This window comes from Callorhinus ursinus, unplaced genomic scaffold (genome assembly GCF_003265705.2).
Source record: "Callorhinus ursinus isolate GAN/ISIS: 27379988/994484 unplaced genomic scaffold, GSC_fseal_2.0 scaffold4, whole genome shotgun sequence".
Taxonomy (NCBI): domain Eukaryota; kingdom Metazoa; phylum Chordata; class Mammalia; order Carnivora; family Otariidae; genus Callorhinus; species Callorhinus ursinus.
This window is the reverse complement of record NW_027397066.1, coordinates 76,392,842-76,409,751: the sequence shown is the minus strand read 5'-3', so window position 1 is coordinate 76,409,751 and position 16,910 is coordinate 76,392,842. Positions and strand designations below refer to the sequence as shown.

At 32.8% G+C, this 16,910-nt stretch overlaps 1 protein-coding gene across 5 annotated transcripts in view; it reads right to left on the bottom strand.

Annotated features, from left to right (window-relative positions):
* Nucleotides 1-16,910, bottom strand: part of GRID2 (glutamate ionotropic receptor delta type subunit 2) — a 1,442,323-nt gene that overhangs the window by 330,652 nt on the left and 1,094,761 nt on the right. For all 5 annotated transcript variants that reach the window (XM_073891966.1, XM_073891967.1, XM_025873456.2 and 2 more), the window contains exon 10: nt 11,474-11,671. In XM_073891966.1, the coding sequence (XP_073748067.1) occupies nt 11,474-11,671 (198 nt within the window). The remainder of the gene's footprint in view (nt 1-11,473; nt 11,672-16,910) is intronic.

Sequence of the window (16,910 nt, the reverse complement as noted above, 5' to 3'; positions counted from 1 at the left end):
AAGCCTTGATAGACTGAGAAGATATCTTTGGCTTTGCTCTTCCTCATTTAATCTACCAGCAAATCCTGTTTCTCTCTTCGCATCTAATCTATCAGCAAATCTTGCCGTCTACTTTCAAAACACACATTGAACTCTTTATTCTTTTTAACACAGCATCTGAGAAAGATCTTACAATCTATTAGAGTCAGCAGATAAGATGAGGCCTATTTGCCTTCCCTGCAACACATTCCTAATTCATTTTCTATTAATCTTCATAATAACTGAATTCCACAGATATGGACACTGCAACTCAAAGAGATTAAAAACTCATGGAGGCTCACGTGGCTAACTATGTGTTACCAGGGTCCACAACTAATGTCTGTTTCAATCCAAAGGTTATGTGTTGCCACTAAGGATCAGAGAGTAAGTGCAAGGATTTGGAGGCTGAAAAGTAAGACATCTAGGGACTGACAGTAGATTCTCAGTCTTTGCAGTAAAACATGAGTTTTAACACTGAAAATGAAAAAGGTGTCATGGATGGAGAGTGGGACTAGGGATAGAAATTTGAAAAGTATGGAAAATGTTTGTAATTGCAACAATGGAGATCAAAATAAAGAATCAATATCTAATGAATTAAAAGAACATAGGAGAATCAGTGAAGGCGAAGGCTCTGTTGATGACATTAGCTACTATGGTATTGAAGTGAACCAGTTGGCCAGGTGCCATGACCTTCCATAACAATAACCTGTTGTCCATGTGCAGGATCACAGAAAATGGGAATGGAGATGAACAAAGGAAGCATAGAAAAATATCAAGAACCTGAGGATGCCTTGGGCAAAAATTTATCCTTATTTTGAGTGAGAATTTCCAGAAAGTGAAATTCACTTCCATCATTTTTGTGATTTACTAGAGGCCATGAAGTTTGTCTGTTTTCTCAGATATTCAAGAAACCTGATTTCTGTTCTTATTGGTGAGACTCTATGCATGCTCTACTTCCATTTTGTTTTGTTTTGTCAATTGCACGTGTGTGCTTTCTGAAGGAGACTTTTCTTATCACCTCCACCAGACAGACGTCACAATATTTTCTTCTCACGCATTGAAAACTTTGAGACCTGGCTAATTACTCCTTTTCACCCCCAAACCTACCAACCTCCTAACAGATTTTAGTATCTATGTAGATGCTCTGCACAGCAGTTATTTTGGGCCATTTCTTAAAAAATAGACTTTATTCTTTAAAGCAATTTTAGGTTTACTGGAAAACTGAGCATAAAGTACAAAAAGTTCTCATATACCGCTCCCTTTCTCTGGCATGTCTCTGAGCACAGTTTTTTTGTTTTGTTTTGTTCTGTTATTAGCATCTGCATTAGTGTGGTATATTTGTTACAACTGATTAACCAATAGTGATGCATTATTAACTGAAGTCTATAGTTTACATTAAGGTGCACTCTTTCTATGGGTTTTGGCAAATACATAATACCATGGATCTACAACTATAGTATTATACAGAACAGTTTCACAGCTCTAAAATCCCCCTGGGCTCCACCTATTCATCCTTCCTCTCGCCCCATTTTGGGCCATTTTAAACTGCAATTCCTTTTGTCTCCTGTAATATTCTGCCATTATCTACAAGGTCAGCATCTACATTTTATCCCTAGAACTTCTAGATTTCATTCTCTGGTTACCTTTCTCCATCCTACTAGCTCTTTTATATCTTCATTTATACTTTCTCTAGTTTTCCACCTCATCTTGACATTCTGATTAATTTTTCCAAAATTTTACCCAGGTCTATCTCCTTAGTCATGACCATGCTTCCTTGAACATTTTGCTTTCCTTTAATCTCACTCCTTGCCAAGTTTATCCACCATATCTCAAACTTGATATGGATGTTTTAATCTTCTCTGCTCTTACACTTGGGCATTAAAGAAAGTCACGCTATTATTTAGTGTCACATTGCTTTTACACTTGGGCATTTAATCCTGGCTAAAGAAAGTCACACTATTGTTTAGTCACATATTGCTGCTAGTCTTGGCAGCAATGAAAATTGTCAGTCTTACATAAACTTTTGCTCAATCCTCAGCAACACTGATCCATCCTTTTATCTATTTTGATTTAGCAGTCACTATCACTTCCCTCAATAGCTATTTCAAAGCCTCCCACTTTCTTGTAGACTATTTCATAATACCTGTCGCCATTACTGTCAACAGACTTCATCTCCTATTGTTATCAAGACATTTGAAGTGATGAGATATGATCTTTCTCAAGCTCCCAACCTCTTGTCTGTAAATTTAAGTATTACTAGACACATTCTTAAAATGTTTTGTTCAGTATCAAAGAAACATCTTTACCCCATTAAAAGTGATTCTCAATCTAAGCTTTTATTGTATCTTCCCTGGGATCTCTATCTTTCACATATTAACTTCCTTTTCTTACATTAAATTCTCATTCTTTATTTTTCTTTCTCAGTTTATAATTATACTCAGGTTTCTCTTAATCTAAAAACAAACTAACAAAAACTCTACCAAACCAGTGACTTTTTGAACTATTATCTCTTTCTCTCTTTTTATCCCCACCCACCCAAACATTCTGGAAGAGTAGTATAGACACATGTTACTTTTACTTTTTCACTTCCAAATTTTTCCATCTTCTTTGGCAGTCTGGCTTCTTCCCCCACCCCTGCTACCAAAAGAGCTGTGGCTTAGGTCACCAACAACCTCCAAAGAGCCAACCTAGTAGACATTTGACAGTAATTATGACTTAGAAATTTTTGACATTGCTAGTCATGGCCTTTTTTTTTTGTAAGCTCTCTTAGCCTAACTGACCTCTTCTATGGTTTGGTTATGCTTCTCTGAATTATTCTGTTGTTTTTCTTCATAAACTCTTCTTTTCCATCAGTTCTTAAGTGGTGGTCTCCTACAGGGTTTCATCCTAAAATCAGCCTAGCAATCTTCTTACCGTATGATTTCTTCTTGGCAGTCTCGTGCATTTTCATGTTACCAACTACCACTCATAGGCTTATGACTTCTAAATATACATCTCTTATTGGGCCTTTTTGGTGAGACTCAGAGTCCTCTATATATGTGAATATCCTACAGACACATCCAACTCATCATATCCTTGCTTGGAATGCTATAAAGGCCTCCTTAATCTTGGCCTGCTCACCATGCTATTTCTCACCTTTCTCCTTTGACTACACTCCCTTGTCTGTCAGTAGATATCAGTTGCTTTTTGCCAACCCCACTTCACCTGGATGATACAACTTATGATGCTGTCATGAGTATGCACATCTCCTCCTTTTCTTAAGTTTACCTCTACCTTATCGTCAGGGCTTTCACAGTGTTCCACGCATGCCTCTAACTTTGCACTTAACTGCACTGTATTGTAGTTATGTTTAATGTCTATGTTTCCCATTAGGCTAAGAGGGCCGTAAGGGCAAGAACCATGTTCTGTTTATCTTTATGTCTCTAGTGCCTAACTTACTGAATCAAATATAGAGACCACCAATGAAACCTGTTTATTGTAGATGCTTTTATCTTATTCACACTTGCATTCCTCCATTGTAGCTTGACTATGGCATTAATACTTTTAAGTGGCATATGTTTAAAAATATTTACAAAGCAACCATATAAATATATGTTTTTTATGGTGAATGCATTGATGAATTAAAATATCTGTGATAGAAATATATTTACCTTTTAAGACTAAAGAACTGTAAAACTTCATGTCAACCATTAAAAATGAGGAAACCTGTATAGCCCAGTGCAGATGATTTCTTCTGTTCAGTCTTGGGGACACTTTGTTCCTCAGGAAATGACATTATTGGCACTATAATCACTAAATAGTGTCTATTCTTATTATCAATTTCAATATAATGGTATATCTACGTATGAAAATGTTCTTTATGCTTGTGAAACTATGAAAGGAGGAAAAGTGACAAAAAAGCCCAGTATTGTTCTAGAATTTTAGAAATGGGAGATAAGATTTTAGATAGGGCTATTTTAACTTTGAAACATTACTGTAATTAGTTGCATGCTAAGTATAAATATTTCATCCCAATTTTACAGATCTATAATTTACTCTGCTTGCTCTTCCTTCTGTTCTGTTTCCTGAGTTCTGGCTTTATTCCATTGTTATATCTGTTTTCCTTGGGGGTAAAACTCCTGCCATATAATTTAACACTTGGTATCAGTTAGGGTGAAGAAAGATCAAACTTTTTTCTTCCTATAACCCCCAAAGGAATTTTTAAACTAGGTACCTCTTCATGTTTATAATTGACATATTAAGCTTACATTTGTTTAGACAACTGCAAAGTGTGCAGCCTCTAGACAGAATTGGTCATTTATCTGTTTCTCTCAATCCCACCCCTTCCATTTTTACTCTGCTATGTACTGTGAGCCTTATAGGGATAGGAATCTGCATGCTACTTTTCCCAGGCTCCTCTGCCATCTGGCTTCTTCTTAATTTCTACCAGAGTGAAGCTGCTGAGGATGTCAGAAGGAAGAAAGAGCAGAGCCTTCTGTTTTAAATGGTTATTTCAGGGGCTGTAGCAGCAGTGGCAGGAGGTGATCCCTGATCCTGGCATCTGATGCAGGAGCAGCATCTTTGTGGCAGCCCTGCTTAAGGCCTGGGTATCTTCTTTGGGACATACAGTCAACTGGACCAGTAGTGATTCCCGATACCTTTATTGTACTCCTTCGCTTTTGTTTTTCCATTCCTTCTAATGTATTTGTGATCAATCCCTGTATTAAATCTCTTCTCTTTGCAATTTCAGGAGTGGTTTCTGTTTTCCTGACTGGATACTGACTTATGTGCGTTCTGTTGTAAATATTGACAATTTAAAATAAAACTGTCAAGTCATTCTTTAAAATGTATTCACCTATCATAATGATTTACACCACCACTTTTCTCTAATAGGAGAAACATTTACATTATTCCTAAGAATTTTTGAACTCTATTTATATTCCATTCTACCTTCACAAAAGTTTTATCCAAATATAATATAAATGTGTGCTTGAAAGTCTTCTTTTGGTCACCAAATTATATATTTTTTTGCTACAAAAATATGTATGCAAATTAAAATTAAAATCTCAAATAACCTGTGACCAGAAATTTCAGGTGTAAAACATTTCATCTGAACTGAGTCATCATTATATTTGTACACAATACATTGATTCATTGGCCATAAAAGTGAAACTTTATGATGTTGATAGAGCTTTTATTTTTTAATTAATTTGAACATCCCATGAGTCAATATTAATTATGGTTTGAATGAAGTAGGAGTGAGCATTATGCTATATATTTTCATTTTATAGAAACCTTGTCCAAATGAATGAATAAAAGAAAATGAAAGGAGTTTTTTGTTTTGTTTTGTTTTGTTTTTAGCAATGCCGTTCAATTCCTTGAAATTCTTTCTTGCTGTATGTGGAAAATCACTGTGATCTCTTCATCAAAAAAAAATTATTTTTAATGATCTTGCATTTGACAACTTAAGTAAATTCTTTTACTTTCTTTTACAATTGCTTTTATTTATTTTTTTTTAGATAAAAGCATCTAACTTATAAAGGGATGTAGTGACACCAGTGTTTCTCTTGTGCCTTAGTTTGGTGCATCAGAGAATATTTATACCCAGAGCCACATGTCATAAAAAGATTTTGTATGCATGAAAAATAAGCCCTTATTTTATAAAGTAGGAGAGGGGTGATTATATAAAAGATAAGGGAAATAAGATACACCAAGGTCATGTTTTCAGGTAGATCATTTTTAGGAAAGATTACTTATAGAAATTGAGAATATGGAAATTTATTTCCTGTCAAGCTACCTGTATCAGTTTGCTCCTTAAAAAGTCTTCTAGTACAATACAAGTAAGGTATGAACCTAAATAATAGAACACCCAGCTGTTTTCCTAATTTCTTTTTTGTATTTCTATCCTAAAGTTTATACACTTATTTCCTATATAATGTTCTCTCCAGTCTTCCCAATTTTGTTCTTCCCCTTTAAACTAGAAGAAAATAATTTATCAGTCACATTACTCACCCTTAACAATTTCTCCTGTTCTGATCAGAACATATCTCTCAATTTTCTGTTTTACACTGAAACATCTTTTGGCCAGACCTGAGTTCTCATAAATTTTAAGAACATATTAATTACAGTAAGTTATAAAACTAGTAAGGCAGATGAGGAGTAGAGGAGACTTTGCCACATTCTTAGTTTTTTGTTGTTGTTTGTTCATTTGTTTTGTTTTCTAGATTCTACATATAAATGAAATTATATGGTATTTGTCTTTCTCTGACTTATTTCACTTAGCATAGGCCCATCCATGTTATCACAAATGGTAGGATCTCATTTTTTTTTTTTTTATGGCTGAGAAATATTCCATTGTGTATATACACCACATCTTCTTTATCCATACATCTATTGATGGATGCTTAGGTTGTTTCCATGTCTTAGCTATTGTAAATATTGCTGCAATAAATATAAGGTGCATCTATCTTTTCAAATTAATGTTTTCATTTTCTAAAAGTATTTTATTTATTTATTTATTTATTTATTTATGAGAGAGAGAGAGAGAGAGAGAGAGTGCATGAGCAGGGAAAGGGGCGGAAGGAGAGGGGAAAAGCAGACTCCCTGAGCAGGGAGCCTGACACAGGGCTCCATTCCAGGACCCTGGGATCATGACCTGAGGTGAAGGCAGACGCTTAACTGACTGAGCCACCCAGGTGCTCCAGTGTTTTCATTTTCTTTAGGTAAATACCCAGTGGTGGAATTACTGGATCAAATGGTATTTCTATTTTTATTCTTTGAAAAACCGCCATACTGTTTTCTACAGCGGCTGCTCCAATTTACATTCCCACCAACAGCGTACAAGTGTTTTTTTTTTTCCACATCCTCACCATTGCTTGTTATTATCTTCCCTTTTTGATACTAGCCATCAATATGAGGAACATTCTTGGTTTTTAAAATAGACTTCATATATATATTTATGGAATTATTTGCTCTCTCTGGCTGTACTTTCCTCTCTAAAAAATATGTTATGTACTGAACCCCTGACTTCTGGTTTTAATGGAAAGATCCTTTAACATGAGATCAACCCAACTCTGAAACTTGGGTGCCACCCCTGGAAAAACCAAGTAACTCAGAAACTTTCCATGTTTCTTCTTTGACTCTTCTTTAATGTGATAGTCTGTCCATAATCATCATGACAGACTCCTAGAAACATTCTTTTAATTTTGGTTTTCTCTTAGGAAGGTAGACAATTAAGTGGACTCATGCAGTTCAACCCATGTTCTTTAAGGGTCTACTGTGTTTACTGTTATTTAAAATATAGTTAGATTCATGAAAAATGTCTACACTAACAGAAAATATATAACGTAATACACTCATTTTTCTGGAGCTCTGTCATAACATTATTATGCCATTTCAATGGTGTTATTTTGCTTTACAGGGGTAAATAATCCTGAAGAAAATTTCAATATGATGAATCTTGTTGGATAATCTAAACTACTATATGATATTTTACTGAATTATCATTTGTATAATTGAATTCACATTTTTAAGTTCTGAAAATTAGAATTTATGTATCTATTAATAATAGGACAAAGTTAAGGAAAATGTTATGTACCCTCAACATCTTGGCTGTCATTCTATAATGCTGACTGCCCTTTCCTCCTTAAAATGTCTTCCCTTGGCTTTTATGACACCACATTTTCTTGATTTTTTCCCTATCTTTACCTTCTCAAACAAACTTTTAGGTAGGCTTATTCTTCTGCACCTGAGAAATATCTAAGTATTTCTCAAAGCCTGGTCAGAACAACTAAATATCTCTGTGAATAAAATAAAAATCTAATTGCAAAAAGTAGAGTTATAATTTTTCTGGCTAAAAATCATTTGTCAGTTGCTTTCTTTAAGTCTAAATTTTAGCTTTCTAAAAGTACTGTGCTGAACTTCAAGTTATCATACAGTAATGACATGCTCTTATATGCTAGCATACTATTGCTTATGTGTGGTTGTTACATAATAAATTCTTAAATTTTTTTTAAGTTATAGTTGTAAGTAATCTTTGCATTAACATTCTTGTATTTCCTCCCTTCAAAGGTGATAAAGTAAGTCTCAGAAATGTAACTAACTGGAGCAAGCCCACAAGTCTAAAAACAGCATCAACATTAGACTAATTCTCATGTTTTTTTATCGGTAACTTGCATTTAGCAAATGAAGTTTGTTAGCATAATACCTCATTAAGAATTTTATCCATTATCTCTATAAAGCAATTTTTATAACACCTTTTAATAATGCCTGTGCTTTTCTTTATCCTTTGTTTTAACATAATTGCTTATCTGGGTTCAGATCAGGTAGGACCTCTAGAGATACAAAGGCAGAATACAAAGGGTTTGTGGGTTTTTAATATAGGAATATAAGATAAATTATCATGGTTTCAATAAGAGGATTGAGAATTGATCATTCCCCCTTTCCTACTGAAAATATTGCTAGTAATGTTTTTCAAATAAGAGTCCATGTGTAATTGGTTTAATAAATAAAACAAACTCAGTAAGATTTTAATGGATATAAAAATAGCATTATTATTTTTCCTACCACTGCCTTCAAAACCTTTTATTTTTTTCTCTTCCCCATGTCTTGGAAACAACTTATTTAGATCCTTTAGCTTTCTGAATACATTTAAGTACTTCAGAAATAATTCCAGTTCTGGCAATGATCAGATAGTTTTTCTGGACTAACCCAACAAGGAATAACAATTATAAATTCTGTAACAAGTTTAAAAACACACAAGTTAAAAGAACTGGAGATAAACCCAAAACAGGAAGAAAGTGAAGGGTATCTGACTCTTGAAAAAATGGTAATTGCAATAGATGAGATCCACTTTTATATGACTTATTTATTGAAGATCCACCTCAGTTCAGATGACAAGAGGTACTAGAGCTCAAACAGAATGTCATAGTCTTATTAGTTTAAAGTGTCGGAAGATGGAGTCTGAGGCAGCCAGGGTGGCCAGAAATTAAAAGGGAAATCACAGAAGGGAGAGAGTCATGGAAGAATGAGCCAAAAAGTTTGTGAATAAGCTTCCCTCAAGTCCTTGGTTGACTCCTAAACTGCACATGCATGAGGATGACTTTTTAAAAAATCAGCAGAAAGCAACAACCAGAAGACTAAAAGAGCTGAACAAAGATTATAATTACTGCTTATGACAGGGAAGATAGAGATAAAATTTTGAGTCCCTCTAAGTCACAAGGGTTTGATGAAAACCACAGTCTTTTCATAGAAACTCCAGAAGGCTATGCTTAAGAACATAAGGATTGCTAAAACCAATTGATTTTCCCTAAAAACTAAAGAAAATAAAAAAGACCTGATTTAACAACATGTAAAACCAAACCTCCACAAGTTCAGGGGAAACCTATAATAACTACCTACTAAGACAAAAATCAGTCCTCTTCAGAGTATGAAGTTTCAGAGACATAATCTCAAGTCTTCATAATGTATCAACCGCAATGGTCAGTATCCAATCAAATCTGACAAAACAGGAACGAGAAGAACTAGAAAAATATGTACCTATGGTTAATAGAAAAAGCAGTCAACATAAATCTATCTGGAGATGGTAAAGATGTTGAAATTGTAGCAGACAAGGACTTTAAAGCAGCTGTTATGAGTATGATGAAAGATTTACAAGAAAAGATGATCATAAAAAAAGACGTGGAATCTCAGAAGAGAAATGGAAATTATTTTTAAAAAAACAAATTCTAGAACTGGAAAATAAGCTACCTAAAATAATAAAAATTTACTACATGAATGTAGCAGAAAATTGGAGATTGCAGAAGAAAGAATCAGTAAACTTGAAAGCAAATCAAGATAAATGATTTTATGTAAAAGTCACAGAGTAAAAATATTTTAAGAAATTAAATAACACCTCAGTAGAGACAATATTAAGAGGTTTAACTTGAATATTCTCTGAGTCTTAAAGACAGAGGAGAAAGGGAAAAGAGTAGAAAAAAATAACTATAGAAAGAATTGTCAATATTTACTAGATTTTATGAAACATCCTGGAAGCTCAGTGAATCCCTAGGAGTATAAATGCAAGGAAAACCACACGTAGGCAGATCATAGTTACACATCAAAACATCAAAAATTTAAAAAAAATGTAAAAAAGGCCACCCCACACTAAAAAAAGGAACAAAAGTACAAATGATGTCTAACTTCTCATCAGAAGCAATATTTGGCAAAAGACTATAGAAAGACATCTATAAAACGATTAACATTAAGAAAAACTGTCAACTCAGAGTTTCATACATACTAAGAATATCATTCAAAACTGAGGACAATAAAGATGTTTTAAGGTAAAAAAAATAAAAAGGTGAAAGGCACTTATAGGACTATACTTCAAGACATTCCAAAGAAGTTCTTCTGAAGTAAATGATGGCAGATAAGAGCTCAGATATGTAGAAATAAGTGAAAAACCTTAGAAATAATGGATAAATGGTTAAATACCAGAAACTTTTTTCTCTATATATCTATAAAAGAGAACTGAAAGTTTAAATTAAAAAACTATTATATTTTACTGTGGAGTTCTGAAATAATAATTATGACCACAATAGCATAAAGGATAGGGTGGTATAAATGAAATTATATTGTTACAAATTTATGCCTTTTTAAAAATGTGAAGTGGTATGATACTAAACTAGATAGAATGTTATAAATTAAGAATATATATTATAATCTCTATACTAACCACACAAACAGCAATACAAAGAGATACAGTAAAAAGTCAAAAGAAGAAATAAAGTCAAGTATTAAAAATATTCAATTAACCGAAAGAAAGGCAAAAAAAGAAAGAACAGAGAGAAAAATGGGACATATATAAATTAAATAGTGAATTATAAACCTGAACCCAACTATCCAAAAATTTATCAGGAAGACATAATAATTATAAAGGTGTGGGCACCTAATAACAGAGATTCAAAAAAAAAAATGAAGCAAAAACTGACAGAAATAGAGATAAACAAATAAAGAAGTTTAAGCACCTCTTTGAAAAATTAAACAAGGAGAAATATATCAGTAAGGATAGATCTACCTTACTTAGATCCTGAAACTAAATGATTAGTCCCTAATTGTTTTATTTTTTTGCAAATAACATTGCATTTTCTTTTAAAGAAAACAATGATACAAATTGTGTTTGTAAATTACATTGTGACTTCATTGTGTATCATATACCGACAAAATGGGGTGTAAATTTGGCAAAAGTAAGGACTTTTTTATAGACACTTTTCTATTATAAGATATATTTTAAAATTCATCTTTATTTTTCTCATCAGTTTTTCTCTACACAAAATTCATAAAATAGTACTGGCTGCAACTTTTGCTGACTTTGGCATTCAACATCACCACCTAATGCTCTGCCTTGCACTTATTTTATATGAAATTAGCTTCCAGGAGTTATGGTTCAATCATTGGAGAGGTGATAGGTAGATAGGTAGATAGATAAATAAATCCTTACCTTAAAGACTAGTTCTCCTACCAAGCCATTCCATGTCCCATCTTCTTGTGGGCTTCCATACTTGTGATCCGGTGCAACATAAATTTCATAGTTAAAACCCAGGTAGTTAGATAAGGCATCCAAAACATCAATGGAGAAGCCTTGGTACTTCTTCGGCTTACCCAAGACATTTTCAGAGACCATTACAAAAGGTTCTTCCTACATGGAAATAAGAGAAATCCTTGATGTCAATCTATAGTGCTCCCCAAAAGCAAAAATTAATTCTTCAAAGAGTTTTGCTAAGACACAGCCTAAAAATTGCTTTTGAACTTTGAGAGAATTAACTTACAAATATAACATATGTGTTATTAATGTGTGATGGTATTGAACAATGTTTAATCATTGCATTTCTTTTCATCTCTCATTTAATTACTACTATATCAAGTATTAGATGAAAGTGACTATAAAACTTCAGGGGCCATGAATTCATTTTTCTTGTCACTATAGGACTAAACTACCATTCATCAATAATAAAATTATATTTAAGAAACCATAAATTTATTGTATCCTGAGGCATTTATTATCTATGTATGTCAAAAATATGTAAAATAATATTTTTTCCATGTGCCAAATAATTTACTTTTTATTTTCTTATTGAAGTATAATTGACATATAACATTATATTGAGTTTTAGGTGTACAACATAATGATTTGATATTTGCATATATTGTAAAATGATCACAGTAAGTCTAGTTAACATCCATCACCATGCATAGTTACAGATATTTTTTTCTTCTGATGAGAACTTTCAAGATTTACTCTCAGAAACTCCAAAAACATACAATAGAGTATTACTAACTATAGTTACCACATGTACATTACATCCCCATGACTTGTTTTTGTAACTGGAAGCTTGTACCTTTGACCATCTTTTTTTTTTATTAACATATAATATATTATTTGTTTCAGGGGTACAGGTCTGTGCTTCATCAGTCTTACACAATTAACAGCGCTCACCATAGCACATACCCTCCCCAGTGTCCATCACCCAGCCACCCCATCCCTCCCACCCCCCCTCCATTCCACCAACCCTCAGTTTGTTTCCTGAGATTAAGAGTCTCTTTTGGTTTGTCTCCCTCTCTGGTTTCATCTTGCTTCATTTTTCTCTCCCTTTTCCTATGATCCTAGGTCTTGTTTCTCAAATTCCTCATATCAGTGAGATCATATGATACTCGTCTTTCTCTGACTTATTTCGCTTAGCATAATACCCTCTAGTTCCATCCACGTCACAGATAAACTCTGCATAAACTCACTGAAAAGAACAAAAAGTTCTAAGAAACATAATTTAACTAAAATTTATAACATAACATTTACTGGGAGTTATTTGATAAGTAATTTTGAAATGTGGATATAACCACACATTTCATTGCAAAAATAGCTTCTCTACGATTGCTATGAGAAATTCACTTAAGTTTTTGGTAAACTGTGTAATTTAGTAAATTTAGCAAATTGGTGTCTGCTTCCACCTCTTTTATCATTTTGTGTTTTTGTCCTCTTACAGTTAACAAATAGGCTCCTTTCACTTTTTAGAACACCTGGTGTTAAGAAAGCTCAATTGGTTTGAAACATGCTGGCAGACTATAGAAAATTAGATAATCTATTCCTTAATTTCCTAAATTTGTTCAGAAACCTCTCAGAACAGTAATATTTACAGATAACCGTTCATATATATATGTCTATCTAGCCCTCTGGGCAGTTTAAAATCTATTCTGGATTTAAGCCAGAAAACCCAAAGATTTTATCCTTGGATCATTTTTCCTTAGAGACTCACAGGTGAACCTTCACTGAGATGTAAAATAATACTATACTTTGGCTTTTAGTCAAAGACCCAAAGTGTCTTATAAAATCACTGCATCTACTATAGCAATATTGTCCACCATAACATTCAGTTTTCCCCTAAAATATTACCATGAGATAAATTTTTGTATTGTTCAAGCCAAGAGCACTTCATTTTGCTTCAGTAATGCCCTCTTCTAAATAATTAAAATAAGATAACTAATTATTTTGGTATCCCTTTCCACTTTGGACACCCAGAAAATCAGTTCTAAGTTTGATGCTCATCTACAACTATGTTGATATTATGGTATTTGTAGTATTTTTTTTTAAATTTTGGTTTTCTAAACTAGTGATGCTTTCTCTTTTTAAAAATTTGGTCTTGGTCAACCGTTTATATCTTGCCTTAGAGTAAAATAAATCAGTAAATAAATAAAGGAGTGACTGCTATTTGTTCCCCAGTAGCTGCTCTCTTCCTCATTAATTATATATATGTATATGCATATGTGTATGCATATGTATATCTCTATCATCTATCTATCTATCTATATTTTTATATTAGCACCTGAGAATAAAGACAATCCACAGTCTCCTTTTAGGCAAGGTGAGACCATGTGACTAATTCTGACCAATGCAATGTAAGCAGGTACTTTGTGCAACTGTTTTTTCATCTTTCCTCCTTCTTTCCAGCTGGAATGAACACATAATGGCTGGGGCTCTGGTAACTGTTTTAAAGCACACAGAGTAGAGAAACAAGATGGAAGAAGCCTATGCCCTTCAGATGTGAAATGCCATACCAGACCATAACTTTCTAGGATTCTAGAACATAAGAAAAAAAGAAATTTTGATCTTTTTTTGTTGTCAAGCTCCTGATTGTTTTTCCATTACAGTAGTATATGATGCTAATGAACACTGATAGATAGATCAATAGAAGAGAGGTTTTGAAAATGAATAAAAATTTCAAGTAATACTGATCTGTTTAATCTAAATGATATCAAATGAGAGAAAAGTGAAAACTCAATCAATCCTTTAATATTATGTGTAAAATACAGAACATCTTGATGATTCTAAATATTTATATATTTTAAAATGTATAATAATCTCTCAGATAATTGGCAGAATTTGTTACTGAACATTCAGTTGTATGGACAAAATATAGATCTAGCCAATTACTATGCAATGTATACTTTGAAGTAGGCCATGAGGTCATTAGAATCAGAATGAATTAAATAAATTCCAAAAAGAAGATCATATTCAGAAGCATGCAAATAATATTAGGAAATTCTGGAATTTTAGAGTTAGAATTAGTCTATATTTTAAACATCTATTTATTGACAAACCAAAGTAAGGAGGAATCATGAAAGACTTATTTGACTGATTCCTTTACCAGTAATTTTGGATCGTATGTATTCTCTATTTATCCAGGGTCTTCAAAATCTAATAGACCTCTGAAGTTAAACACAATTTAATAAACAGAAAGCTGAATACCACTCTTCAGGATGACACTTAAACAATTAAGAATACTAATTAAATGTATTACAAAACTAAATGATCTGTGTGGCAAAAATATTACCCCAATGTATGCTTTGATATGAAATACTGTTTTTTTTCATTTTTACTCCTATCTCATTAGAACAGTTGTTTAATATGCTAAATTATATTTCCTTAATATGCTAAATTTTCCTCTCAAAATTACTTTCAATTCCAATATTGTAAGTAAATACCTCAGCAAATGGATCCTTCAAAGGTTTGTTGACAAAATCTGGTCCTAGAAAAATCAGCTAGAATTGATTAAAGGTATAGAGTAAAAATGGTTATCCTAAGGGTTCTTTTACAGAGGATTGATGAATTATTAATGAACATGCTTGTTAAATTTTATGACTGAAATAAACCTTTATTACATCTTATCACTTCTCTTCTGAATAGATGTTTTTAGGCTTTGTTTTTAAGCTCTTTAACAGATTTGGATCACTATTTGTAAATCCTAACATAGACCAGTTGTGCTTTATGAGGACAATCAGCCAATATATTGGACAGGTAAACATAGCAATAGAAATCAGATTGAAGGTCTAGGACCTATAGTAGAAAAGATACTTTCCCTTCTTTATGGCAATACTGAATTTGGTATCTATGTACCTATTTCCAAAATTTATTCATTCATTGACTTACCTATTTAACATGAATTGAGCAGCTACAGGATCAAGTTACTATACTCAATATAGGGAGTGTAGTACCCAGTATACTCAATATTGTAGAAAGTCATGGCCACCACTTTCAAAATAATCATAGTCTGGAAAAAGCCATATACTCAAAAAATACAACATAAAACAAAAGCAACACACATCGTAACTATTACACACAAAACACCAGAGAAACACAATGGAAATTATAAAAAAAAAAAGAAAACCATCATTTTGGGAATTACTGGCTATGTACCATTTTAACAGATAAGAAAAATTAGGAACAAAAGTCTCAATTCAAGATCACACAGTAAGTTATAGAACAGAAAGTCATCATGTATCATTTTACTTCAACTTCATTTCTTTGGACCTCAAATTTTTCAACCCTTGGATCAAAATCTAGGTCTCCATAGTTTGTCTCGAATTTTAATGCTATTTAAAGTGGTAGGAGACTAGAAGAGACTCCAGATGCCTGACAGAAAAAAAATAAATCCACAATACTCTCTGGAGAAAGTATCTGCATTTTAGGTCTTAACATTATTCCTTTAAGTAATTGTTTGAATACAATGTTCAAAACAAAAGTCAAAGATATCATGTAAAATGAAATTCTATTTCATATATACAAATGGCAGAAATAATATACAACAGGAATGGATCTTTCAAGGACTCTGATACTGAAATTTTCAGATGCATTTTATAAAAATTATGTTACTATGCTAAAAGACATCTGGGACAAATTGACAAGAAATGAGAAACCACATGAAGTGTCATTACACAATTCGAAAAGAACTAAACAGAAATTTAAGAATTAGTAAAAAGAATGTCCGAAGTTAAGAATTTAATGACTGTATTAAGCAGAAGATTAGAAACAGATGAAGAGAGAATTAGTGACCTGTAAGAGTTCAGAATTAATACCCATAGTGCAAAGGAATAAACAACTAGAAAATCCCAAATCAAGAGTAAAGAGATGAGAAGCAGAAAGAGAGGTAGTCTGATAATCCCCAATATTGCTAAGGATATGAAGAAACAGGAGTAAGTCATTCACTATTGCTGGGTGTTTAAATTGGTTCAACACTTTAGAACACATCTTGACATATCTAGCAGAGAATGGAGATATTTATAGGCAAATTAGTTTTGCCTGTTTTTGAGTGTTACATAATTATTTATCTAGCATGAAGATATGTACAGAAATGTTCCAATCATTTCACTTCTTGGGTATGAACACTTAGAGAATCTTGGGCACCAAAATATATACCCAAGAATGTTTATAGCAACATCGTTTGTAATAGCCCAAATCTGGAAATAATAAAAATCCAAATGTCCATCAATGTGGAAAAGATAAATATACTGTGGTACATGGATGCAATGTAATACTAAACGGCTGAAAATTTAAGAAACTAGAGCTATACACTAACACAAATGGACTTTTAAAAGAATAATGTTGG